Consider the following 27,056-nt stretch of genomic DNA (forward strand, 5'->3'; position numbering starts at 1 on the left):
AAATGAACCAAGATTCACAAAAAACTCTAAAAGCTGTATGTGATTTTACTAATATCATTTACTAATATTCAGAAATAGAAAATTCCTTGAAAGAGTTGTCTATACAGTGTTTTATTCAATTGTTCTTTCTTACATTCTCTCCTGCAAGGCTTTTCCTTTCTCCATAGCACTGGAAGAGCTCTTAATGAGGGTCACCAATGATCTCTGCAATGCTCAATTCGATAAACACTAGTCTGCATCCTTGACTTATTCACAGCACCTGACCCGGCAGTAGCTTGATGCCGCTGGTCACTCCCTCAAGTTTCATTTGGCTTCCAGGGCATTCCTTCTGGATTTCCTAACCAACCTAGAATTCTCTCAGCCTCCTTTACTGCTTTTTCTCATATCTGACCTCTAAACACTGACAGCTCTATGTAAATGCACTTGCTTCGTGATCTGGTCCTGTTGCATGGCTTTAAATTCCAAGTCTATGCTAACTTACCTATTTTCAGCTCTATCCCAGATCTCTCCTCTGAACTCTTGACTCCTATCTGACTCCTGTTAATGGGCATCTCAGATTTGACCTGTCTTAACCCAATTCCGGTCTTTGCTTTCCCACAAGTACTCTTGGTTACTTAATTTTTTTAGAGTGCATGCAACAAGGGGAGGGGGCAAAGGGAGAGAGAGTGAATCCTAAGCAGGCGCCATGCTCACCTCAGAGTCCAACACAGGGCTCAACCCATGACCCTGGGCTAACGACTAGAGCAGAGGTCAAGAGCTGGGACACTGAGCCGATTGAGCCACCCTGGCAACCCTCCCACAAGCACTCTTTATGCTGACTTCTCCATGTCTTTAATTCTAGCTTTGTTCTTCCACTTGCTTAGGCCCAAAATCTTGGGGGGTCATCCTTGATTTCTCTCTTTCATACTCTACATGTAATCTACTGACAAATGCTGAGCTTTACTTAGCATTTGTCAATAGATCCCATCACTACTGACCACAGGTCCTAGTCAGCCTGCTTCCTCCCTTGAAACTTATGGCCTATTTTCTATTAAAAATTTTTTTAAGCTTATTTTTCAGAGAGGCAGAGGTAGCATGAGTGGTGGAGGGGCAGATAGAGAGGGACAGAGAGAATCCTAAGCAGGCTAAGCATAGCCAGTACAGAGGCTGATGTGGGGCTGGAACTCACAAAACCATGAGATCATGACCTGAGCTGAAACCAAGAGTCGGATGCTTAACCAGACTAAGCCACCCAGATTGCCTGTAAGGTCTATTTTCAACACAAAAATTGCAGTCATAAGACTCTTCAATACATTAGATCACGCTATGCCTTTGGTTCAACACCTTCCCATGGCTCCCAGATCAAAGTAAATACAGTGGTCTATGTGTGACCTGACCCCTGACTACCTACCTCTCTTACCTCTATCTTTTTAATCTCTCCTCCTTGCTCACTTCCATTCCAGCCATACTGGTTTCTTTTGCCATTCCCTGAACAGACCAAACTTATTCTTAGGGCCTTTGTGCTTGTCATTTCCTTTGCCTGGGAGGTTCTCTATTTATGCGAATGGCTCTCATTTTCTTCACATCTCTGCTCCAATGTCAGCTCAATTTCCCTCACCGTTTTTTTTTTAACTTTTTAAAATTTTATTTTTAATCTCTACACCCAAATGGGGTGAACTGACAACCCCGAGATCAAGAGTTGCATGCCCTACTGACTGCGCCAGCCAGGTGCCCCCTTGATCATTCTTTTTAAAAAAGCATCCACAGGGGCCCCTGGGTGGCTCAGCAGGTTAAGTGTCTGACTGTAGATTTTGGCTCAGGTCATGATCTCATGGTTCACGGGATCAAGACCTGTCCTTTCAGCGTGGATCCTGCTTGGGATTCTTTCTCTCCCTCTTACCTGTTCTCGCGGGCTCGCTCTCTCTCTGAAAATAAAAACAATAAACAAAACAAAGCATTCACATTCCAACTGCATTCTGCCTAACCCCCTTTCCTGCTTCATTTCTGTCTATGGCATGTATTACTATTGCCACCTTATACATTTTGTTTACTAGTGTTCCCCACCAATGTAAGCAGGAACTTTCATCTGTTTGGCTTACTGTGGTCTCCAAGCACGTAGAAGAGTACCTAGCACATAAACAAAACTGAATAAATAATTCCTGAGATGAATGATTTGCCAGAACCTGCAACCACCTTCCAACGGCATTAGGTATCAAAAGACGTAAGATGCAAAAATGTCACTGAAAGCAAATAAGCTACCTTCATAACTGAATTTAATCTGCCACACCTACTTAGGCAATGAAAATATGCAGAATGTATAAAATACTGGCAGACTGTCATGAAAAATAAAAATTTACTCACCGATACCAGAAAGCTTAAGCCACTGAATATCCCATTCTGTGAAGCTTACTTACCAGGAATTGAATGTTCATTTTATTCAACAAATATGTACTGGGCAGCTACAAATAGGTTAGGCATATTTAGTGTTTCCAGGCAAAATCTCTGAAAGAAATAGAACTTTTTATATTAACCTCTGCTCCCACAGCTAAAAGGACTAGGAAGAATCCCTGGTGCATGGATACCAATGCTTACACTCAACTGAAACAATAGGATTTTCTCCCTCTCCTGAGAATTTGAAGTGACACACACATAGTCAAATGGTTGGTAGACGGAACCACAAGGTAGTGATGAGGGCAGAATAGCTTGGATAACCATGTTAGGCAATGGGCATGATGAAAATGTGAAGGAAGCTAGATGAAAGAGAGGCAGATAGGTGAGAGAAAGAGGAGAGGATAATGACAATATGACTTCCAAGAAACGGAACAAAGCTGTGGTTCCTGACTGGCGAGGTCTACTCCTGTGACACTCAGCTCCAGAGAAGCTGTGTTTCTTAAGCCTGGATTATCAGCAACACTGTTTTACAACTGGTTGTGTCTTTACAATACTACCTTTTCTCCAAATAAGTCTGACTAGTTGTCTTTATCCGTTACTAGATTTCCCTCACCATATATATTCTAAAAAAAAAAAAATACTCATACAGTCAAGCTTAAAAAAATTTGTCATTTATTTTTAAAGGCATTAATAAAAAGCTTAACATACTTACTAAGAAAGTTACAATATACAAATATGTTCAGTCGATATTTTCACAGATTGACTTTTCTGCACTATGTGTGACTTTGAGTTTCTTTTAGTTACTCACATTTCCACTGTTGAGTTATTCAAACTGATTATTCTCTTGAAACACATGGCTGGTTATCGAAGCATGAGTCACATGCAACATAGGGCAATGCAGATGGCTATGCCACCCAACCAACTGTTCATGAAGAAAAACATGAAATTTTATTCACATCAACCATGGCGCATCAAAATACCATTCTCCTTGGGAGAGAGCTGCACCTGAATTTGGAGAGAAAAAGTCCAGATATAATTATGCAATTTAAAAACTTATTTTCTTATAAAATAAAAAAAAAGGAAAGCAATACACTCACCATGGTAAATAAAACTAGAACAAAAGTATGCTAATATAGACTTTATGCAATACTAAATTCAATCTTTATGGGATAAATAGACTAAATGTGATATTCATTTGGAAGAGTAAATATGAAAGATTAAAAAAAATTTAAGGAGCACTGATATTTCATCTGTCCTAACAGAATTTTTTTTTTTTAATTTTTTAAACGTTTATTTCTTATTGAGAGACAGACAGAGACACACAGGGTGAGCAGGGGGAGGGGTAGAGAGAGGAGAGACACAGAATCTGAAGCAGGCTCCAGGCTCTGAGCTGTCAGCGCAGAGCCCAACATGGGGCTCGAACAAACTGTGAGATCATGACCTGAGCTGAAGTCAGTAGCCTAAGCAACTGAGCCACCCAGGCACCCCGGTCCTAACAATTTCTTTTTTAAAGTTTATTGAGAGAGAGGGGCACCTGGGTGGCTCAGTCAGTTAAGCATCTGACTTCAGCTCAGGTCATGATCTCGTGGTCTGTGAGTTCAAGCCCGGCATCAAGCTATGTGCACAGAGCCTGGAGCCTGCTTCAGATTCTGTGTCTCCCCCTCTCTCTGCCCCTCCCATGCCCATATTCTGTCTCTTTCTCTCAATAACAAATAACCTTAAAAAAATTAAAAAAAAATTTTTTGAGAGAGCGAGTGAGCTCGTGTGCAAGTGGGGTAGGGGCAGAGAGATAAGGGGGAAAGAGAATCCCAAGCAGGCTCCACACTGTCAGTGCAGAGCCTCACATGGGGCTCGATCTCACAAAACATGAGATCATGTCCTAAGTTGAGATCAAGAGTAGGACGCTCAAATGACTGATCCATTCAGAGCCCCAAAAGTACTGTGCTTTTATGGAATCCACGAGAATCAAAGAAATGATAAACTAGAACATAGTAAAAATGTATCTGAAATCTAGAATGAGTATTTATAAGATAAACATATTCAGGTTCATGCATACTAATGAACAGTTAGCTGCATATAAACAATGTTATCTACTTGGGCACCTGGGTGGCTCAGTTGGTTAAGTGTCCAACTTTAGCTCAGATCATAGTTTCATGGTTTGTGGGTTTGAGCCCCACATTGGGCTCTGTGATGACAGCTCAGAGCCTGTATCCTGCTTTAAATTCTGTGTGTGTGTCTCTCTCTGCCCCTGCACCACTAGAGCTCTGTCTCTATCAAAGATACACATTAAAAAATTAAAAAAATTAAAATTAAAAATTTTTTTAAAAAGTTAAAAAAGTTTAAAAAAAGAAAAAAAGAATGTTATCTGCTTTAGGGTGTCTGAGTGCCTCAGTGAGTTGGGCATCCAACTCTTGGTCTTGGCTCAGGTTATGATCTCATGGTTTGGGAAATTGGAGCCCCACATTGGGCTCTGCGCAGACAACCTGGAGTCTACTTGGGATTCTCTCTCTGCCTCTCATTGATTGATTGATAGATAAAACAATAAATAAAACGTTATCCACTTTAGATACACACAGACATACATGCACATGAATGAAATACTGGGAAAAGATGGAGTAAAAACTTGGGTTTGCTGTATGTAAATTCTCAATGAAATTGCTAACAAAGTTATTTTCACTCTCTCTCTGTTCTATGTACACTGCTAGTAAAATGACTTGAAAAGAAACGCATTCAATTCTCATTATTCATGGTAGTTATGTTCTAAAAAGTCACAACAGGTGGTGCCTGGGGGGCTCAGTCAGTTAAGCGGCTGGCTCTTGTTCTTGGCTCAGGTCCTGATCTCAGGGTTGGTGAATTAGAGCCCTATGTCAGGCTCTGAGCTGACAGTGTGGAATCTGCTTGGGATTCTCCCTCTCTCCCTTTTCCTCTGTGCCTCCCCATCTCTCAAAAATAAATAAATAATAAAATTAACACTGTTGTTTAAAGTAAAATAAAATAAAGTCACTAAAAACAATAAATGTGTGAGTACTAAGCCAATGCTCCTAGAAGAAATACAAGGCTAGGTTCAGGCAAGCCTCTGGTCACATTCTTATCAACTGACCAATTCCTAATCTTTTAAAATGTGTCTTTCTGATGAAAGACACGTTACTTAATATATATTGATGTTACAGGTGACTTTTTTTTTTTTTTTTTAAGTAATCTCCAAGCTCAACCTGGGGCTCACACTCACGACCAGGAGATCAAGAGTCGCATGCTCTACTGACATAGCCAGGCTCTTCTAACATACTGATGATTCATTAACACTGAAATTACAGTCAGTGGCACTAAGTCATGCCTGAATGGGGCTTACCTAACACATATAATTTCCCTGTCAGGCATATCATAGCCTTCTTGCACTTGAGAACACAAAGCACAATGTCTGGTGTCCACTTTATTTTTAAAACAAAAAAATTTTTTTTCAACGTTTATTTATTTTTGGGACAGAGAGAGACAGAGCATGAACGGGGGAGGGGCAGAGAGAGAGGGAGACACAGAATCAGAAACAGGCTCCAGGCTCCGAACCATCAGCCCAGAGCCTGACGCGGGGCTCGAACTCACGGACCACGAGATCGTGACCTGGCTGAAGTCGGACGCTTAACCGACTGCGCCACCCAGGCGCCCCTCTGGTGTCCACTTTAAAGAGTGAAATCAAAAGGCGCAGACACATGAATAATCTGGCACTAAAAAGACTGCACAAAGAATGCTTGTTTAGAGCAGGAGATGACACATGAAGACAGAGCACTGTTCAACCTCAGCTGAGAGTATCTGTGTCAGAGGATTCAAATTTTTTGCCACTCTGCCCTTGTCCATGAATGACGGCGAAACCACTGTAATTCTTGACTTGGGTATGATAGATAAATTTTGGCAAGCTGGCAAATTTGCAAACACAGTCTGTGAATGAGAACTGACTGTAGATAAACTATGAAAAACAATTTAAAGGAAACACAAATATCTAAAACGATAAAGGGAAAATAATCACACAGATAGAGGAGAGCAAACATTTCTGTCCAAATGACAAGAACCACTACCACCAAAAAGGAAGGTCAAATAAATGATAAACTAGAAAGCAAGTATTTGCAAATCCTATCACAGAGAATTCTTGGAAAACAAAAAGGAAAAACATAGATCCCAGTTAAAAAGTGGGCAAGGTGATACTCATAGTTTCCAGTAAACATAAGACAGAGCTCTTAAACACACAAAAAGATGAACTTTACAATAATAAAATCAATAAAAAAATTATAAGTACAATTAGAGGACTATTTCTAACTATTTGATCATGAATGATCCAAAGGTTTCACAGATTACTGAATAAGAATGTGGGAAACAGGAGCTCTCAAACAATGTTGGTGAGAATATAAATACAGTCTCTACTGAGAAGCAACATGGAAAAAATCTATTAAAATTAGATGGAGGTTCTCTTCAATCTAGCAGTTCTAATTCTAGAATCTAAATCCAGATTAGAATTATAGATTCTATTTAGAGAATTCTAAAGATGTGTTCATACATCTACAGAAAGAATTATGTAAAAGAATATAACTATAGCATTAAATAGCAAACAATTGGGAACAACCTAAAATTCCATCCATAAGAGCTCAATTAAATTAGTACAATTCTGTATACAAAAATATCATGCAATTTTAAAAAAACATTAAAAAAATTTTTTTATACATTTATTTTTGATAGACAGAGAGAGAGCACAAGTGGGGGAGGGGCAGAGAGAGAGAGAGAGAGAGAGAGAGAGAGAGAGAGCGCGCGAGCGAGCGCACGCGCCGAAGCAGGCTCCAGGCTAGGAGCTGCCAGCACAGAGCCCAATGCGGGGCTCGAACTCACAAACTGTGAGATCATGACCTGAGCCAAAGTCGGATGCTTAACCGACTGAGCCACCCAAGCGCCCCGAAAAACAGAACATTTTTATATCCTGGCATTGAGGATTCTCCAAAAAAATTCTGAAGAAAAAGCACTTACCTAATAAAGAACACTGTATGAATCACCTATAAAAATGAAAAATTTAAAGAGTTGGAAGGAGCAATAATGAAACATCTTATCAGATCTTTTTCAACTATATATTAATTTTACTGCCAATAAATGTACACAGCACAACACAACCATATAAAAATGAAGGGTTTTGTTCTGTGAAGTCTCCCTCACATTCTAGTCCCTCTTCAGAGATTACTTGAGTACAGCCCTGAGGCGACCCATCAATTCACACAGAGACATGTATGTAAATGCGTTTACATAAATGGCAGGTAGCATAACACATTTCTGCCTCTAACTTTCTTCATTTAAAAATATTTTCCTATCAGATTGCTCTATATAACAAGCAACAATGTAATTTTTTAAAATAAAATTAAAAGAATGATAGAATACAAGGATCCCCACGCTTCTCCAGAGTTTTAGGCCACTGCTGTTTACCAAAGACTTACACTAGCAACAACTGTTTTCACTAAACAAAAAAGTCTGAAGAGGATTTACCCTGTTATGAAAAAAGGCAAAGGGGTGCCTGAGTGGCTCAGTCGGTTGAGCGTCCGACTTTGGCTCAGGTCATGATCTCACATGATCTCATGGTTTTGTGGATTTGAGCCCCAAGGAGGCCGGAGCCTGCTTCGGATTCTGTGTCTCCCTTTCTCTCTGCGCCTCCCCCTGCTCTCATTCTATCAAAAATAAATACACATTATAAAAATAAAGAAAAAAGTGATGTCAAGGGAGGAAAAATGTATTGTGCATAAAATGCTATGATGGTATCTGTATCAAATATAGATGAATATGGAACAGTGTAAAATAATACATGAAAAAAGAATACTGTGATAGACACACATCTTAATTTAAAAATAGTGAACATTTTTCTTACATACTTTTCAAACATAAATAGAAAAAGGAGTACAATAAACATCAATATGCACACCATGTACACTCAACAGCCATAAATGCATGCACACACACATTTTGCTAAATCATGTTTTTTAAGTTTATTTATTGGGGGGTGGGGGGGAGGGGCAGAGAGAGAGGGAGAGAAAGAGAATCCCAAGCAGACTCTTGGCACTGTCAGCACAAAACCTGATTTGCTCAAGCCACACCCCTGGGATCATGACCTGAGCTGGAATTAAGAGTCGGATCTTCAACCAACAGAACCACCCAGGCACCCCACTGCCAAGATTTTATAGATGGTTCTTTCAACCAGATTCCAACCAGGGATACCACATTGCATTTGGCTGTTGTCTTCCAAGTCACTTTTAATCTAGAGCAGTTACTCCATGCCTTTTTTTTCACTTTTTTTAATTAAAAAAAATTTTCTTAATGTTTATTTTTTGAGAGAGAAAGAGTGTGTGTGTGTGAGAGACAGAGACACAGAGAGAGAGAGAGAGAGAGAGAGAGAGAGAGAGAGAGAGAGGGAGGGAGGGAGAGGGAGGGAGAGGGAGGGAGGGAGAGGGGCAGAGAGGGAGACACAGAATCCAAAGCAGGCTCCAGGCTCTGAGCTGTCAGCACAGAGCCTGTTGCGGGAACTTGAACTTGCGAGCCGTAAAATCATGACCTGAGCCGAAGCTGGACACTTTACTGACTGAGCCACCCAGGCACCCTTTTTTTACTGACTTTTTTTAAAAAATTTTTTAAATGTTTATTTATTTTTGAGACAGGGAGAGACAGAGCATGAACGGGGGAGGGTCAGAGAGAGAGGGAGACACAGAATCGGAAACAGGCTCCAGGCTCTGAGCTGTCAGCCCAGAGCCTGACGTGGGGCTCGAACTCACGGACTGCAAGATCATGACCTGAGCCGAAGTCAGACGCTTAACTGACTGAGCCACCCAGGCGCCACTTTTACTGACTTTTTGAAGAAAGGAGCCCAGTTATCTACTACAGCATTTCACATTCTGGATCTATGTGATCATTTCTTTTGTGAGGTCATTTAACTTGCTGCTCTAGCCCACTATTTCCAGTAAATGGGAAGCAGATCTTATAGGCTTGATTAAATTCCAGTTACACTCTTTTCACCGAAACACTTCACAGGCTATTTTGTGTATTTCACACTGCATCATATCAAAATCAAGTCTGACTGTCCCATCACAGTAGTGCAGTATCACCAGTGATTCTAAGAATCTCTTTACTGTAAAGATGGTTTTCTTTCCACACCACTAACCAAGTATTTGCTGAGATGATACTTTGACATCATGATGATTCTAGAGAGCACGTAGCTCAATCTTTTATCAAATTGTTTTGACATCAAATGCATTTAATATTACTATATGTATAAAACCCTCAAGACTGCACTAAAAAAACTAGAACTGATAAATGAATTCAGTAAAGTCACAGGATACAAAATCTGTTACATTTCTATACACTAATAATGAGCTAGTAGAGAGAGAAATTAAGAAAAACAATCCTGTTTACAACTGCACCGAAACCAATAAAATATCTAGGAATAAAATTAGCTAAGGAGTTTAAAGACCTGTGCACCTGAAAACTGTAAGACACTAATAAAAAAAATTGAAGATAACACAAATAGAAAGATATTCCATGCTCATGGAAGAGTTAATATAATTAAAATGTCCATACTACCCAAAGTAATCTACAAATTTAATGTAATCCCTATAAAAATACACAACATTTTCCATAGTACTAGAACAAATAATCCTAAAATGTGGATAGAACCACAGAAGACAAAGAAATCAAAACAATCTTGAAAAAGATGAATCAAACTGGAGGTATCACAATCTCAGATTTCAAGATACACGACAAAGCTGTACTGATCCAAACAGTATGCAACTAGCACGAAATCAGACACATAAATAAGTGGAACAGAACTGAGAGCTCAGAAATAAAGTCATGCTTATATGGTAATTAATCTTCAACAAAGGAAGCAAGAATATACAATGGGGAAAACCCAATGTCTTCAACAAATGGGGCTGGGAAGACGGGACAGCTATGAATGAAACTGGACCACTTTCCTACACTATAAACAAAAATAAACTTAAAATTTATTAAACACCTAAATGTCAGACCTGCAACCATAAAATTCCTAGAAGAAAACATAGGCAGTAATCATTTTGACATTAGCTATAGAAACGTTTTTCCAGATATGCAGCCTATGATAAAGGAAATAAAAACAAAAATAAACTATTGGGATTACACCAAAATAAAAAGGTTCTGCACAGTGAAAGAAACCAGCAAAAATGCAACCTATCAAATGGAAGAAGATATTTGCAAATGATGTATCTGATAAGGGCTTAATATCCAAAATACATAAAGAATGTGTACAACTCAACACCAAAAAATTAAATAATCCAGCTGAAAAATGAAAAGACATGAATAGATATTTTTCCAAAGAAGACATACAGATAGTCAACAGACACATGAAAACACGCTTAACCTCACTCATCATCAGGTAAATGTATCTCTAAACCAGAATGAGATACCCCTCACACCAGTCAGAATGGCTAAAATCAAAAACACAAGAAATCGTAACTATTAGTGAGGATATGGAGAAAGAGGAACCCTCAAGCACTATAGATGGTAATACAAACTGTGCAGCCACTGTGGACAACAGTATGAACATTACTCAAAAAATTCACAATGGAATTACCATATGATCCAGTAATTCCACTACTAGATGTTTACCCAAAGAAAATGAAAACACCGATTTAAAAAGATATATGCATCCCTGTACTTACTGCAGCATTATTTATAAAAGTCAGGATATAGAAACAACCCAAGTGTCCATCGACAGACGAATGGATAAAGATGTGATATGTACACACACACACACACACACACACACACACACACACAAACTGGAATATTACTCAGCCATTAGGAACAAAACTTTGCCATTTGAGACAACATGGATGCATCTAGACAGTATAACGAAGGTAACTAAACTAAGTCAGAGAAAGACAAATACCATATGATTTCACTCATATGTGCAATTTAAGAAAGAAAACAAAGGATCAAATTAAAAAAAGAAACAAAAAACAGACTCTTAAATATACAGAGCAAACTTGTGGTTGACAGAGGAGAGGTGGGTGGTGGGATAGGTGAAATGGGGAACGGGGATTAGGAGTACAGTTGTGGTAAGCACTGAGTAGTGTGTATAACTGCTGAATCATTGTGTTGTACACCTGAAAGTAAAATAACAATGTTAACTGTACCTGAATTAAAAATAATTAAAAACATATTTAATAGCTTTACATTAGCTTTTGTTTTTTTTAACATTTGATTTTTAAAGATATGTTTTCCCCAAACTGAAATTCATATAAAAGTAAGATTCACTTTTATAATGACAGTAGACTTACTTCTTAATTGAAATGTGAGCACCTTCCTTCTTTTTGGTTTTGTTTGAAACCCTGTAAGAAAACAAAGGAATTTTAAAGAATAGCATACACATTTTATACAGATATGAATAAACACTTTGTTTCATACAAGATGTTTTACTAATTCTATTTAACAAAATATCAGAAAATAAGTTTATGGCCTTCAAATGTGCTTTAAAAGTGATCCTAAAGAAAAGCACCTGAGTGGCTCAGTAGGTTGAGTGTCCGACTTGGGTTCAAGCCCCACATCTGGCTCACTGCTGTCAGCATAGAGCCCACTTGAGATCCTCTGTTATGTTCTCTCTTTGCCTACCCCCCGTTTGTGCTCTCAAAAATAAATAAAATCTTTAAGTGTTCCTAAAGTAAACAATTATTAGGCTGTAGTTAAGAAATTTTCTTCTTTGGGGGTGCCTGGGTGGCTCAGTTGGTTAGAAGTCCGACTTCAGCTCAGGTCATGAGCTCGCGGTCCGTGAGTTCGAGCCCCACATCGGGCTCTGCGTTGACAGCTCGGAGCCTGGAGCCTGCTTCAGATTCTGTGTCTCCTCTTCTCTCTGTCCCTCCCCCACTCATGGTCTCTCTGTCTCTCAAAAATGAATAAATTAAAAAAATTAAAATATAAAAAAGAAATAAAATTTTCTTCTCTCACTATGCCCAGTGATGTTCCTGAGCTAACTTACACCTTAATTCTTTCAAGTAAAATAAACACTGTGTCACACTTCATTTATTAAAATAAAACCATTAAGGACCACTACATACTAAAGAACACTTTAGAAGTTAAAACAAAACAAAACAAAAAACAAAACAAGATCAATACTCAAATATTTATTGTTTTTCCTGGTCAGACCTAACCCAAATGTCCTATTCACCTCTTCTGGCTTCCACATCTTCTATCTTCCCTTTTATATACACTAACTTTCTACTTCATTGTTAATCTATGTCTTACAGGCCATAAGATGTATTAAAAGTTATTTGTTCTTAAGAAGAACCAAAGTTATAGCCTATTTTATGTTATTCCAAGAACACTACTTTCACGTCATTTGCATTTGCTTGGATTTCTAGAGGTTAAGAGCTGGACCCAAATTCTATCTAGCTGGTCTTATGAGAACGGGTTGCCAACAGAAAAGTTGTCCAGCTCGTGTTTCTGTGAAGCAGTGGTTAAGAAACACTAGCTGAAGCTAATGGTGGCTCAAACATACTTAAGCGGTTAGGAAATCTGACAATGAGTAGTGGCTTCTTTTTAATGGTAACAATTTCAAAGAGATAAAAAATGCAAGATCCAGGAAACTACAATTTCTTTGCATTTTTGAATGTAAATGTATGTTTACATTGTATTGTATACAGATATAGAAATAATACTCTGTAATCTTAAGATCCTTTCTCAGGAACAAGTCAGTCATAGTTGGCCCTGAATTTCAGGCACATAATTCTGGGGACAAGACTGCTTTCCCCAAAACTGCGACTTGAACTCATAAAAGAAACAGAAACATCAGCAACTTAATTGTCAGGACCATAGTTAAAAGTCCAGTGCAAATCTGCTAGGTTTTAGTAACACAGTATAATCAGGTACATGTAATAGTAGTGCTTATAAATACAAATGAACCAAGTCTAACTTTCGTCCATGTCATCCTTCAAATTAAATATATTTAAAATGTCAGTACGTTCCTATTCTTTAATGGTTGCTAGAACTATCAAAATAGAAAATCAGGTCCATATCTACTTAAGGCTGTGGTAAAAGAGATGGTTTTTTTTTTTTTTTGTAATGTTTATTTATTTTTGAGAGACAGAGTATGAGAGGGGGAGGGGTGGAGAGGGGAAGCGACACAGAATCCGAAGAGGCTCCAGGCTCTGAGCTGTCAGCACAGAGCCCAACATGGGGCTCAAATTCACAAACCGTGAGATCATGACCTGAGCCGAAATCAGATGCTTAACCGACTAAGCCACTCAGGTATCCCCAAAATAGATGTTTTCAAGAGGCAATACACATGGAAATAAAAATTGTGGAAAGCCAGTCAGCAGTATCAAAAGCTATTAAAATGTTTACACTTTTTGACTCAGTAACAGTACTTCCAAATATCAGAAGGAAATAATCTACAAGAAGCTTTATATCTAAAAATGGTTATCTACGTTGGGGCGCCTGGGTGGCGCAGTCGGTTAAGCGTCCGACTTCAGCCAGGTCACGATCTCGCGGTCCGTGAGTTCGAGCCCCGCATCGGGCTCTGGGCTGATGGCTCAGAGCCTGGAGCCTGTTTCTGATTCTGTGTCTCCCTCTCTCTCTGCCCCCTCCCCCATTCATGCTCTGTCTCTCTCTGTCCCAAAAATAAATAAACATTGAAAAAAAAATTAAAAAAAAAAAATGGTTATCTACGAATCAGAGGAAAAACGTGTTAATGTTCAACATTCAGCAAACTATGAACTTATTCTGAACCACACTGAACAGGAGCTAGGCACTATCCCAGATGCTAGAATGCCAAGAGTTACCAAGATAGACAAGGTCCTTCCTCTTATGGAGCTTACGTTCTACTGGAGAAACAAACAGGTAAGGAAAATCAGGTTTCATAAATGCCACACAGAGAATCTAAGTGGGGTGATATGATAGAGCATATGGGCCTATCAGTTCTGGATTAAACTGGGAGAAATTTCAGGTGAGTTCTGAAAGACAAGAAGCTAGACAAGTGAAATCTGGGTTATGAGTTTCCAGCCTAAAGAGCAGGGAGTACAAAGGCCCTGAAGAAGGTATAAACCTGGTATACATTTGAAGAGAGGCCAGCTTTGTAAGAATGGACACGCATAGAATAAAATGTACATACAGAAGTGGGCAATATACACATCATGTAATATTCTGCAAACCAGGATAAAGTTTTGATTTTAACATAAGTGGAACTAGAAGGTATCAAAGGGTCTTAAGGGGTAGATCTGATCTATGTTACATTTTAAAGTATCACTTCTAGGGGCACCTGGGTGGCTCGGTCGGTTAAGCGTCCGACTTCGGCTCAGGTCATGATCTCACGGTCCGTGAGTTCGAGCCCCGCGTCGGGCTCTGTGCTGACAGCTCAGAGCCTGGAGCCTGTTTCAGATTCTGTGTCTCCCTCTCTCTCTGCCCCTCCCCTGTTCATGCTCTGTCTCTCTCTGTCTCAAAAATAAATAAACGTTAAAAAAGAAAAATTAAAAAAAAAAAAGTATCACTTCTAGCTGCTAGGTGGAGAACAGATTTGGTGGGCAGGCAGGGGATGCAAGATTCTAAAAGCAAAATAATACTTGGGATCTGCTGCAGAAAGAAAGATAAGAGATAAATAATGCCATATTATTCAGACATTAAATAAATAGCTATTACATGAAGAGCTATTACAACCCATCAACAAAGAGATAAACAGCCCGACTAAAAACAAAAACAGGCAAAAAATGTGGTTACTTCTTCAAAGAAGATATAACAAATGGCCAGCAAACATATGAAAAGATGCTCAACATCCTTTAGACATTAGGGAAATGCAAATCAAAACCACAATAAGTCCATTCCCGAAACCAATACTGCACTGTATGTTAACTAAAAACAACAACAACCCACAATAAGGTATCACTTCACACCCAGGGAGATAATAGTAAGTGTTGACAAGAATGTAGAGAAAAAGGGACCCTCACACATTGCTGGTAAAAGGTAAAGAGGTACAGTCATCTTAGAAAAAAGTTCAGCACTTCCTCCAAACTTCTCAGCCAGCAATTCTACTCCTAGATATATATCCAAGAAAACTGAAACTTATGTCCATACAAAATTTTACACACAAATGTCTGTAAAAGAACTACTCACTATAAAAAAAAAAAAAGAAGAAAATGGAATTACTCATTGTAGTCAAAAAGAGGAAACAACTCAGTGTCCATCCACTGATGGATAAACAAAATATGGTATTGTCCATACAAGAGAATAATTACTGAGCAGTAAAAAGAAATGAAGTACTCACACATACTATAGCCTGGAGAAACCTTGAAAAACTGAGGGTAAATGAAATAAATCAGGCACAAAAAGCCATGTATTTAACAATTCCACTTATATGAAAAGTTCAGAACAGGCAAATCTGTACTAATGAAAAGTAGATTAGTGCTTGCCCAGGGCTGGGTGGGTATACTACCAGGTGGGTACTGGAGAGTGATTGCTAACGGGTACAGGTTTTCTTAATGAGTGATAAAAATGTTCTGGAATTAAATAGTGATGGTGGCTGTAGAACTTTGTGAATATAATTTAAAAACCACTGAATTGTATACCTTTTTTTTTCAACATTTATTTATTTTTGGGACAGAGAGAGACAGAGCATGAACGGGGGAGGGGCAGAGAGAGAGGGAGACACAGAATCGGAAACAGGCTCCAGGCTCTGAGCCATCAGCCCAGAGCCTGACGCGGGGCTCGAACTCACGGACCGCAAGATCATGACCTGAGCCGAAGTCGGACGCTTAACCGACTGAGCCACCCAGGTGCCCCTAATTTGCTCAATTTTTAAAATGTATTCATGTATCATCTGTAATCAAGAAATGCATATATTCTTAAAGGATATAAAACAATGTAAATGGCATGATGTGAACAATATAAAAAACAAACCATGTAAAACTCCAGAGACAGGACAATAAAATGCAACAGATGGCTCTGGATTTAATCCTGGATCAAAGAAAGCAATCTTGGGGGCACCTGGGTGGCTCAGTCAGTTAAGCGGCCGAATTAGGTTCATGTCAGGATCTCATGGCTCTTGAGTTCAAGCCCAAGCACGGGGCTCTGTGTTGACAGAGCAGAGCTTGGAGCCTACTTCAGATTCTGCGTCTCCCTCACTCTCTGCCCCTTCCCTGCTCACGCTCTGTCTCTCTCTCCTTCAAAAATAAATAAACAGTAAATTTTTTTTTTTTAATAGGGGCACCTGGGTGGCTCAGTGGATTGAGTGTTCAACTTCAGCTCAGGTCTCGCAGTTGGTGAGTTCGAGCCCCACGTTGGGCTCTGTGCTGACAGCTCAGAGCCTGGAGCCTGCTTCGGATTTTGTGTCTCCCTCTCTCCCTGCTCCTTTCCTGCTCACACTCTGTCTCTCTGTCTCTCAAAAATAAATAAACATTAAAAAAATTAATGTTAAATTTATGTTAATTTTTTTTTTATTTAAAAAAAATTTTTTTTTCGTTTTATTTATTTTTGGGACAGAGAGAGACAGAGCATGAACAGGGGAGGGGCAGAGAGAGAGGGAGACACAGAATCAGAAACAGGCTCCAGGCTCTGAGCCATCAGCCCAGAGCCTGACGCGGGGCTCGAACTCATGGACCGAGAGATCATGACCTGGCTGAAGTTGGACACTTAACCGACTGCGCCACCCAGGCGCCCCTGTTAATTTAAATTAATGTTAAAATTAAGCAAATTTTAATTTTAAAGAAAGCTACTTTTAATTCTCTTGTAAGGGACATTGGTGAGACAACAGGCAAGATTCAAATAAGGCCAAAAGATGAGATCACAGAATTATATAAATTTTAATTCCTGATTTGATTACTATACTACGGTTGTATAACATTCTTAATTTAGGAAACATACTGCATTTAAATGTAAAGGGGTATAATGTTTGCAACTGATTATCAATTATTTCAGGGAAAAATACATATGCACATAAACAAAGAAAAAAAAGACAAGTATGAAATAAATGAGAATAATAAACCTAAAGTGGTACAGGGGCACCTGGGTGACTCAGTCGGTTCAGAGTCCGACTTCAGCTCAGGTCATGATCTCATGGTCCGTGGATTTGAGCCCCTGGACCGAGCTGACAGCTCAGAGCCTGGAACCTGTTTCAGATTCTGTGTCTCCCTCTCCCTCAGCCCCTCCCCAGTTTATGCTCTCTTTCTCCTTCAAAAAATAAACAAACATAAAAAAAATAAAAAAATAAAAGAAACTTAAAGTGGTACAAAGGTGACACTTGGGGACAATTGCATGAAGGATACATAGAAATTCTTGTACTATTTTCACAACTTTAAGTCTGAAAGAGATTTTTTTTTTAAGTTACAAACAAACAACAACAAAAAGCACTTGTATTTTGGTTTGGTTATCCGCCAAAGGTAAACTTTCACACACTACATGACCTAGCAATTCCACTTCTAAGTGTATACCCAAAAGAAATGAAAATGTACATTGACACAGAAACTTGTATACGCATGTTCATCGCAGCATTATTCGTTAAAGCCCCAAAGGAGAAATAACCCAAATGGAAAAAATGAGGTACACTCAATGGATTATTATTCAGCAATAAAAAATGGAGAGAGGGAGAGAGGGAGAGAGCGCGAGAGAGATTATGCTAAGTGAAGAAAGAAAGACACAAAGGATGACATTTAGTATAACTCTATTTATCCGAAGTGTCCAGAAAAGGCAAATCCATAGAGTAAGTTAGTCATTGCCTAGGCCTGGAAATTTTGAGGAAAATGGGGTACATGTTTGTTTTCTTACGGAAGGAGGGTAGATAATGAAGACATTCCATAAATGACTGTAATTATGGCTGTGTAATTGTGAATATACTAAAAACCCAAACCAGTGACTTGTATACTTTAAAAAGTGAATTGAATGCCATGTAAACTATATCTCAATAAAACTTAATTAGTTAAAAAAAAAAAAAAGTCACAGGCAATGCTGTTTTCCAAACTGGAAACAAGCTACATATCCATCAATGGTTAAAAGAAATAAACAGATTATAGAATATTCATGCAGAAGAACACAACAGAGCTACGACTATACACAACCATGTATATTACTCTCATAAACTGCTGAACAAAATATGCCAGCCACAAAGGAGTGTATGTATAATTCCAAACCATAAAAGTTCAAAAAAGGACAAAAGTACTCTATGACACTAAACGTTAGGAAAATGGTCACCCTTGGCAAAGGGATTAGTGAGTGATTAGAAGAAGACATAAGGAGGCAGTAGCTTATGTTTTTTTTAAAATCAAGCTGTTCACTTCTAATATATGCACTTTTCTGCATACATCTGTTTTTTTCTTTTTTATTAGAGAGGGGGAGGGAGGGAGGGAGGGAGAGAGAGAGAGAGAAGGTGCAAGTGAGCCAACGGCTGAGAGAATCCCAAGAAGGAACAAGAAGGGGAGAAAGGGAGGGAGGGAGGGAGGGGGGGAGGGAGGGAGGGAGGGAGGGAGAGAGAGAGAGAGAGAGAGAGAGAGAGAGAGAGAGAGAGAGAGAGAAGCGGGGCTCACCTGAAGCAGGGCTCCAGCTCATCTGATAAAGATGGGACTAGAAATCATGAACTGTGAGATCACAACCTGAGCCAAAGTCAGATGCTTAAAAGACTGAGCCAACAGGCGCACCCACCCCCGCTTTTTTTTTTTTTTTTTTAAGTTTATTGATTTGAGACAGACAGCATGAGCAAGAGCAGGGGAGGGGCAGAGAGAGAGGAAGAGAGAGAGAAACCCAAACAGGCTCTGCAATGTCAGCGCAGAGCCCAACGCAGGGCTCAACCTCACAAACTGAGATCATGACCTGAGCTGAAATCAAGAATCTGAGGTTTAACTGACTGAGCCCAACAGGTGACCTCTGCATACATATTTCAATACAAACACTATAAACACCAAATAAACCATGAACCTCTGTATAATATGAACTTGAAAATAAGTCAAAATATGGCCTATCTGGGTAAAAGAACTCTCTTTCCTTCCAAAAAACTGAATAAATATAAATCACATCAATAGTTTACTTATACACTATATGTAATATTTTTCCAAATATTTCATAATGAAAAATACACGCAGAGAAATACGAAGTGCAGAAAAGTGAAGCTTAGTATGTTAGGTAATTGGTCTCAAATTATAAATGGTTAACTTGTTACTTTCCATCATCTTTCTATTCATTAAAAGGGGAACTTCATCATACTATACAAATATACCAAGTTTATACAATGACACAAGAATACCTTTTATTATTTTTATTTAATTTTTTAAAAAGTTTATTTATTTTAGGGCGCCTGGGTGGCTCAGTCGGTTAAGCGTCCGACTTCAGCTCAGGTCACGATCTCACTGGTTGTGAGTTCGAGCCCCGCATCGGGCTCTGTGCTGACAGCTCAGAGTCAGGAGCCTGCTTTGGATTCTATGTCTCCCTCTCTCTCTGCCCCTCCCCTGCTCATGCTCTCTCTCTCTCTTTCTCTCAATAATAAATAAACGCTAAAAAAAAAAAATTTTTTTTAAGTTTATTTTAAGAGAGAGTGGAGTGGGGGGGGACAGAGGGAGGGAGGGAGGGGGAGAGAGAGAGAGAGAGAGAGAGAGAGAGATAGACAGAGAGAGACAGAGACAGACAGACAGACAGACAGACACAAAGAGAATATCCCAAGCAGGATCCACACCACTAGCGCGGAGCCAGATATGGGGCTCAAACCCATGAACTCTGAGATAGTGTGACCTGACGAGAAATCAAGAATCAGATGTGTAAGTGACTAAGCCACCCAGGTCCCCCAAGAATAGCTTTTATTTATTTATTTTTTTAAACTTTTTTTTTTTCAACGTTTATTTATTTTTGGGACAGAGAGAGACAGAGCATGAATGGGGGAGGGGCAGAGAGAGAGGGAGACACAGAATCGGAAACAGGCTCCAGGCTCTGAGCCATCAGCCCAGAGCCTGACGCGGGGCTCGAACTCCCGGACCGCGAGATCGTGACCTGGCTGAAGTCGGACGCTTAACCGACTGCGCCACCCAGGCGCCCCAAGAATAGCTTTTAAATAACATTAATGGGAGCACGTACAGATGATACATTTAAAAAAAAATCATACCTTTGAGTCAGTTTATTTATATCTTCCATATATTAACCAAAATTTCAAGTAGTTATAATATCACATCATGTCAGCATGGCATAGTAGCTTCCTTTCAAAAATTTAAAAATTTCCTGAAAAGTCACAATACATGTGTGAAACAGACTGATGTGTAAAATGGTACATACGGAGCGTCAGTTCGTAAGGTCCAGTTTGGGATGTATCACCTCAGGCCTTCCTCTATGCACAAAAGAACCTAACACCTTTTGTCTTTATTTCTTTTCTCAAGCTATTATTCTTTCTTTTTCTTTTTCTTTTTTTTAACGTTTATTTATTTTTGAGAGACAGAGCACGAGGAGGAGAGGAAGACACAGAATCCGAAGCGGGCTCCAGCCTCCGAGCTGTCAGCACAAAGCCCGATGCCGGGCTTGAACTCACAAACTGTGAGATCATGACCTGAGCCAAAGTCAGCCGCTTAACCGACTGAGTCACCCTGGCGCCCCTCATTTTCTATTTCTTGCAATGCATTTTGTTTTATATTAAAACACAAAGACAAGTGAGACTGGAAAATAATTTAAAAGAGTGTCATTAAATTAGAAAATGTATAATCAACATAACCTAAGAACAGGAACAAAATTTTATTTTTATTTTTTTAAGAGCAAGAGAGAGACAGAGTGAGTGAGCAGGGGAGAGGGGCAGGGAGAGAGAAAGAATCCCATGTTGGCTCCATGCTCAGCATAGAGCCCACCACGGGGCTCAACCCCACAACCTTGAGATAGATCATCATGACCTGAACTGACATCCAGAGTTGGACATCCAACTGACTGAGCCAACCAGGCGCCTCAACATGAAAAAATTTTAAATGAACTATAATTACACTTAGCAGGGACAATTCAAGAGAATGTAAGCCTTAAACAAAAGTTATATATATATATGTATTTTTGAATGTATTTATTTATTTTGAAGTAGAGACAGAACGTGACCAGGGGAGGGCCAGAGAGAGGGAGACAGAGAATCCCAAGGAGGCTCTGCACCTTAAGCGTGGAGTCCGATGCAAGTAATGAACTCATGAACCAGAGATCATGACCCGAACCAAAATCGAGTCAGATGCCCAATGGACTAAGCCACCCAAGCACCCCAACAGTTGTATGTTTTTAAACTTTATGAGGTAGTTTCAACCTTTATGATCTGCCAAACATAACAAACCACTTTTTAGTCACAAACAAAACAAGGTCACATAACCACAAAGTGATTGTCAGGAAAGATGCTGAATGATCACTTACCATATAGTAACCAGTATGATAGCCACTCATGTACCAAGAGATTAACATACTTCCCAAAGCATCAGCATCATCAAGAGAATCTGGACATATGGGAGGTGGTGGGGGAATTATCTGGAAATGGAGAAAGATATAAAGTCAATAACAAAAACTGAAGTCTGGACATCCATTTTACATAGAGAATGCTGGATGTTAGCTCTATCTTTCCCTACATTTCATGCCATTACCTATCTAAAATTTTTTTTTTAATTTTTTTTTTCAACGTTTATTTATTTTTGGGACAGAGAGAGACAGAGCATGAACGGGCGAGGGGCAGAGAGAGAGGGAGACACAGAATCGGAAACAGGCTCCAGGCTCTGAGCCATCAGCCCAGAGCCTGACGCGGGGCTTGAACTCACGGACTGCGAGATCGTGACCTGGCTGAAGTCGGACGCTTAACCGACTGCGCCACCCAGGCGCCCCTAAAATTTTTTTTTTTAAAGACATTTTGAGAAAGCCAACTGGTAACAACAGGCCAACAAAATTAAGATAAATAAAAATCAAAAGATAAAAGATCACATAAAATGTTTAGATATTTTGTTTTGATTTTCCAACTATTATTCTGTTCCATTATGAAGCTATGGGTAAAAGACCAAGTATATATACTTTAATGGTTTTCCTTAAAAAACATCCAGGGGCACCTGGGTGGCTCAGTCAGTTTAGTATATGACTTCGGCTCAGGTCATGATCTCGTGGTTCATGGGTTCGAGCCCCACATCAGGCTCTGTGCTGACAGGTCAGAGTCTGGAGCCTGCTTCTGATTCTATGTCTCCCTCTCTCTCTGCCCCTCCCCTGCTCGTGCTCTGTCTCTCTCTCAAAAATAAGTAAATGTTAAAAGAAAAAAAAATTAAAATACAACACTAAACAAAACATCCAAATAGCATTTCAAGTAAAGGTCTTGAGTAGAAAAACTGAGCAGCTCCCACTGAAACACATGGAATTTGCCACAAAGTATCTTGTATCTAGCCTACTGTTGATATCTCAAAGTCAGTCTACCGTTAGAAATTGGGACAGACCATGTGACACTAAATTCCAAGCACATCTGGAAGCACATTAATCCTTGTATACAGTGTAATTAAGTCCTTTAAAATAAGAGCTTCCTCCCTATAGAATGAGATATAACTTCTAAGAGGAAGGAAGCATGCAACATAGGGCTCAGATATTGGGGTAATAAGAGGACTAAGTCTGGATAGCAGAAGGACATTTAAAAAAGTAATCCAAGTTGGTTGGTTGGTTGGTTGGTTGATTTATTTATTTGAGTTTTTATTTATTTATTTTGAGAAACCAGAGGTCGGATGCTTACCTGACTGAGTCACAAAGGTGCCCCCAAAACCCTGAGGTTTACACATTAGAATCTGGCTGTAGGGATGGTATAAAATGACACTTCCATGTCCTGCTAAATCCCTAACTATGTATGAAAGCAAATTTTAATCTGAATTCTTTTACACTTACTGGTGGTCCAGAAGGAAACGGAGGCAACCAGCATGATAGGAAGTGTGGTGGTGGTGGTGGAGGTGGTGGTGGGCCATTGAACTTTAGACCAGGCTGTAAAGAACATTTCAAAGGAAGATTAATTTATCAATTTAAATATGAAAAGAGGAAAAGGATTCAATGTCTTAAGAACCTAAATAACCACCCAGAATGATACATTATACATATCAAAAGAGATGAAACAGGGGCACCTGGGTGGTTCAGTTGGATAAGGGATAAACATAAGCTTCCTACTCTTGATTTTTGCTCAGGTCATGATCTCATGGTTCCTAAGATTCAGTCCTGTGTCGGGCTCTGTGCTGAGTGTGGGGCCTGCTTGGGATTTTCTCTCTCCCTCTTTTTCCACCCTTCCCCCGGTTCTCTTTCTGTCTCTCTCAAAAAAAAGATGAAATAGAATTTCATATACCAAATGGTGAATTTAAACAAGACTCATAAATCTAGATTTTCCTCATTTCCTTTCATATCTAAACATTCAGAAAGTAAAACCAAAGTAAAAAGATTGCCAATTACCTCAGAAATCAGAGACTCTGTATTTAGCAAGATATTTCAATCATAAAAAAGATTGTATCTGCCACAATGTCGTTAATTGTGTAATCTTTTTATGGATGTCCCCTGAGTTACATATACTAACATAAGCATATATGGTAAAAATTAGTAAACCTCTCATTTAACAAGAAAAGTCAGCTCCCTCAGACCAATGAAGTACGATATGTAGATAAATTAAGAGGTCTGATCATTCTAGAAAGTGTAATATAATGCAAACCTCTTTAAGAAAGCATTCACAGGGGTGCTTGCGTGGCTTAGTCGGTGAAGTGTCTGACTCTTGGTTTCTACTCAAGTCATGATCTCACAGTTCATGAAATCAAGTCCTGCATCGGGCTCTGTACTGACAGTGAGGATCCTGCTTGGCATTCTCTCCCAGTCTTTGCCCATAACCGACTCACGCATGCTCTCTCTCTCAAAATAAATAAACATTTTTAAAAATGGTAAAGGGTCACCTAGATGGCTCGGTTAGTTAAGTAACAGACTCTTGATTTCAGCTCAGGACATAACCCCACCGTTTTGAGTTCAAGCCCACCTCAGGTTCCACAATGACCACACAAAGCCTGCTTTGGATTCTTTCTCTCTGTCTCCCTGCCCCTGCCCTGCACACACACACTCTCTCTCTCTCTCTCTCAAAATAAGTAAATAAATAAAAGGTTAAAAAAAAAGCACTCACAGAAAATCTTCAGAAAAAGCTTTAATAAGTCAACACTGATTTTTAATTTTATTATTATTATCGCCTGAAAACTATAACCTACAGTGAAGGGGTGCCTAGATGGCTAAGTTGGTGGAGCGTCCAACTTAGGCTCAGTTTGTGAGTTTGATCACCACATCAGGGTCCTTGCTGTAGGATGGATCCTCTGTCCCCCTCTCTCTGCCCCTTCCCCGCTTATGCGCGTGCCCGCTCTCTCTCAAAAATAAACAAACAAACAAACATTAAAAAATTTTAACTGCCTTGGTGCACCTGTGTGGGTCAATCAGTCAAGGGTCTGAATTCCGCTCAGGTCATTATCTCACGTTTCATGAGTTTGAGCCCCTCATCTGGCTCTGTGCTGACAGCTCAGAGCCTGGAGCCTGCTTCTGCTTCTGTGTCTCCCTCTCTCTGCCCCTCCCCCGCTCATGCCCTGTATCTCTCAAAAATAAACTTAATTAAAACAAATTATAAAGAAAGAAATCACTCATCTTCTCTAAAAAAAAAATTTTTTTTTAACCCCCAGTGAAGAAATCACTCCTTTATACAAAACAACTGGAGAGGGACACACCAACTTGGGTTCCATGATATAACTAAAAATTAAAAAAAAAATTTTTTTAAATTTTTTTAATGTTTGTTTTTGACAGAGAGACAGAGAGCGAGCAGGGGAGGGGCAGAGAAAGAGGGAGACACAGAATCCGAAGCTGGCTCTAGGGTCTGAGCTGTCAGCACAGAGCCCGACGTGGGGCTCAAACCCACAAACTGCGAGATCATGACCTGAGCCAAAGTCAAAGGTCCAACCGACTGAGCCACCTAGGTGCCCCAAAATCTTCTCTGTTTAAGTTGATTTGCTACTTACAGCCAAGAGACCCATAAAGGAAAAGAGCATTTACATTTTATTCTACAAAACAATCTAGGGCTTCAGGATTTAATGTATTAGATGCTTCTGTATTAGATGTAAATATTGTGTTTCTCACCAACTGTTATGTATCCTAACCAAATGACATGGAGAACCAGAGCATAACACCCTGGTGACAGTAAAATACCACTATACTTTCTAATGTAAATTCATGAGATTATTAGTCTAATACCCAATCCTCCATAAGAACAGCTGGGAAAGTCTTTCAGTGTAAAGTATTTTGCATTACTATTTTATTTCCTTTTCAAAGAATTTTCAAGTGTGAATTTATGATATCTACAGAAAGCTACAAAACTTTCAAGGAAAAGCTAAAACTCATCCAATGGAGGGGTGGAAAGTTATAAAATTATTAACTGTTTCCTGGGAAAACTTTTCTGGGCAGAAATGTACCTTTCCCGGTCCCAGTCCTGCTCCTGGCATGGGGGGTGGTGGAGGCAGAAAAGAGTTCCACGAAGCAGCTTTTGACTTGACGTTATTTGATTTATTTCCAGGAGACCTGCAGGAGTTCTCACTTTCATCTGTTGAAATTTGACTTTCATTTTCATTCTTTAAAAAGAAAAAATATACATACTTTTGTTATAAAGGTATCATGGAAAAAAGTGAATACTTCAGGGGATCAAACAACTTTGATTTTCTCATCTCCTCTCTGCCTCCAAGAATTCTTTTTTCTTTCCTTTTTATTTTTATTTTTGGTATCCTTACCTCCTGAGCATTCTGTTCTACATTATTATCCACTGCAGAGGCTGGGGAAAGTAGATCAGACACATTTTGCTCCTCTCTATTTCCATATCCAGTGTAAACCACAACGCAGGTTTCTCTCTTAAAATCAATTGAAGCAATGGTAGCTGGGTAAACGCAGCCGTCTTCTGACCAAATGGCAGAACACTTGTCACCAACTTTCCACTATAAAAGAAACCAAAGATACACACCCACACATATTTCTTTTGAAGAGGATAAATTGTAATCTTGTTTAGGTGGGGTAAGGTAGGTTGTGGAGTGGATAGTCTCTAGGTAACTGATCTGGAAGGCAGAATGATCTTTGGCTTGGGGCCAAAGACACATAAATCTGAATTTCCAGTATCAATATAATTTTGCTGTTTATATAATCATGCCACATATTTACCATGTAATATGAATTCTGCCAACTATATAATTAATTAAGACAAGTTTGTTAATCTCTTTAAGTCTCAATTTCTCATCTGTTAAGGAATTACAATAAAATCTACCTCATCTGTTTGTTGTGAAGAACAGAAAGGAGGGAGAATGTGTACAGGGTCCTGCACTCTGATTCAGCACATAGCCAGTGCTTATCAAATGGTAGCTCTCTTCCCCCTTGGTAATGATAATACTAAGGGGACTGACAAGGCACCAAAATATTTAGCTTTCAGGTCTGCTGTTTTAAATAGCAGAAATGATTTTACCTAGAATTTTTGGTTCCAGGGTATTAGTTTTAGGGTTTTTGAGGAAAAAAAAAAAAAGCACAGCCATTTCCCAGTTTTACAGTGCCAATGCAGTTTAAGGCCCCGAGGTGCTCATCCCAAGTGGCCATGGGCTCCTGTACCCCACGTCCCACATAAAGTAAACACAATCTTCAACATATTATTTACATTCCCACCTAACTCACTATACTTTTACTGA

At 39.3% G+C, this 27,056-nt stretch overlaps 2 protein-coding genes across 3 annotated transcripts in view; one reads left to right on the top strand and one right to left on the bottom strand.

The window, feature by feature from the left end:
• NAIP (NLR family apoptosis inhibitory protein) overlaps positions 1–6,605 on the top strand; it is a 42,668-nt gene extending 36,063 nt beyond the window's left edge. The window contains exon 16 of the transcript XR_007153028.1: positions 6,594–6,605. The gene's annotated coding sequence lies outside the window, so the exon portion shown is untranslated. The remainder of the gene's footprint in view (positions 1–6,593) is intronic.
• SMN2 (survival of motor neuron 2, centromeric) overlaps positions 3,020–27,056 on the bottom strand; it is a 41,488-nt gene continuing 17,451 nt past the window's right edge. The window contains exons 4-10 of one of the 2 annotated variants that reach the window (XM_047863536.1): positions 26,121–26,321; positions 25,809–25,964; positions 23,227–23,319; positions 21,739–21,849; positions 11,694–11,744; positions 7,375–7,400; positions 3,020–3,375 (exon numbers count right to left, since the gene is read on the bottom strand). In XM_047863536.1, coding sequence (XP_047719492.1) covers positions 11,697–11,744; positions 21,739–21,849; positions 23,227–23,319; positions 25,809–25,964; positions 26,121–26,321 — 609 coding nt within the window. In that variant the 3' untranslated portion in view covers positions 3,020–3,375; positions 7,375–7,400; positions 11,694–11,696. The remainder of the gene's footprint in view (positions 3,376–7,374; positions 7,401–11,693; positions 11,745–21,738; positions 21,850–23,226; positions 23,320–25,808; positions 25,965–26,120; positions 26,322–27,056) is intronic. The other variant, XM_047863602.1, reaches the window with a different exon arrangement.

Source organism: Prionailurus viverrinus, chromosome A1 (genome assembly GCF_022837055.1).
Source record: "Prionailurus viverrinus isolate Anna chromosome A1, UM_Priviv_1.0, whole genome shotgun sequence".
Lineage (NCBI taxonomy): Eukaryota > Metazoa > Chordata > Mammalia > Carnivora > Felidae > Prionailurus > Prionailurus viverrinus.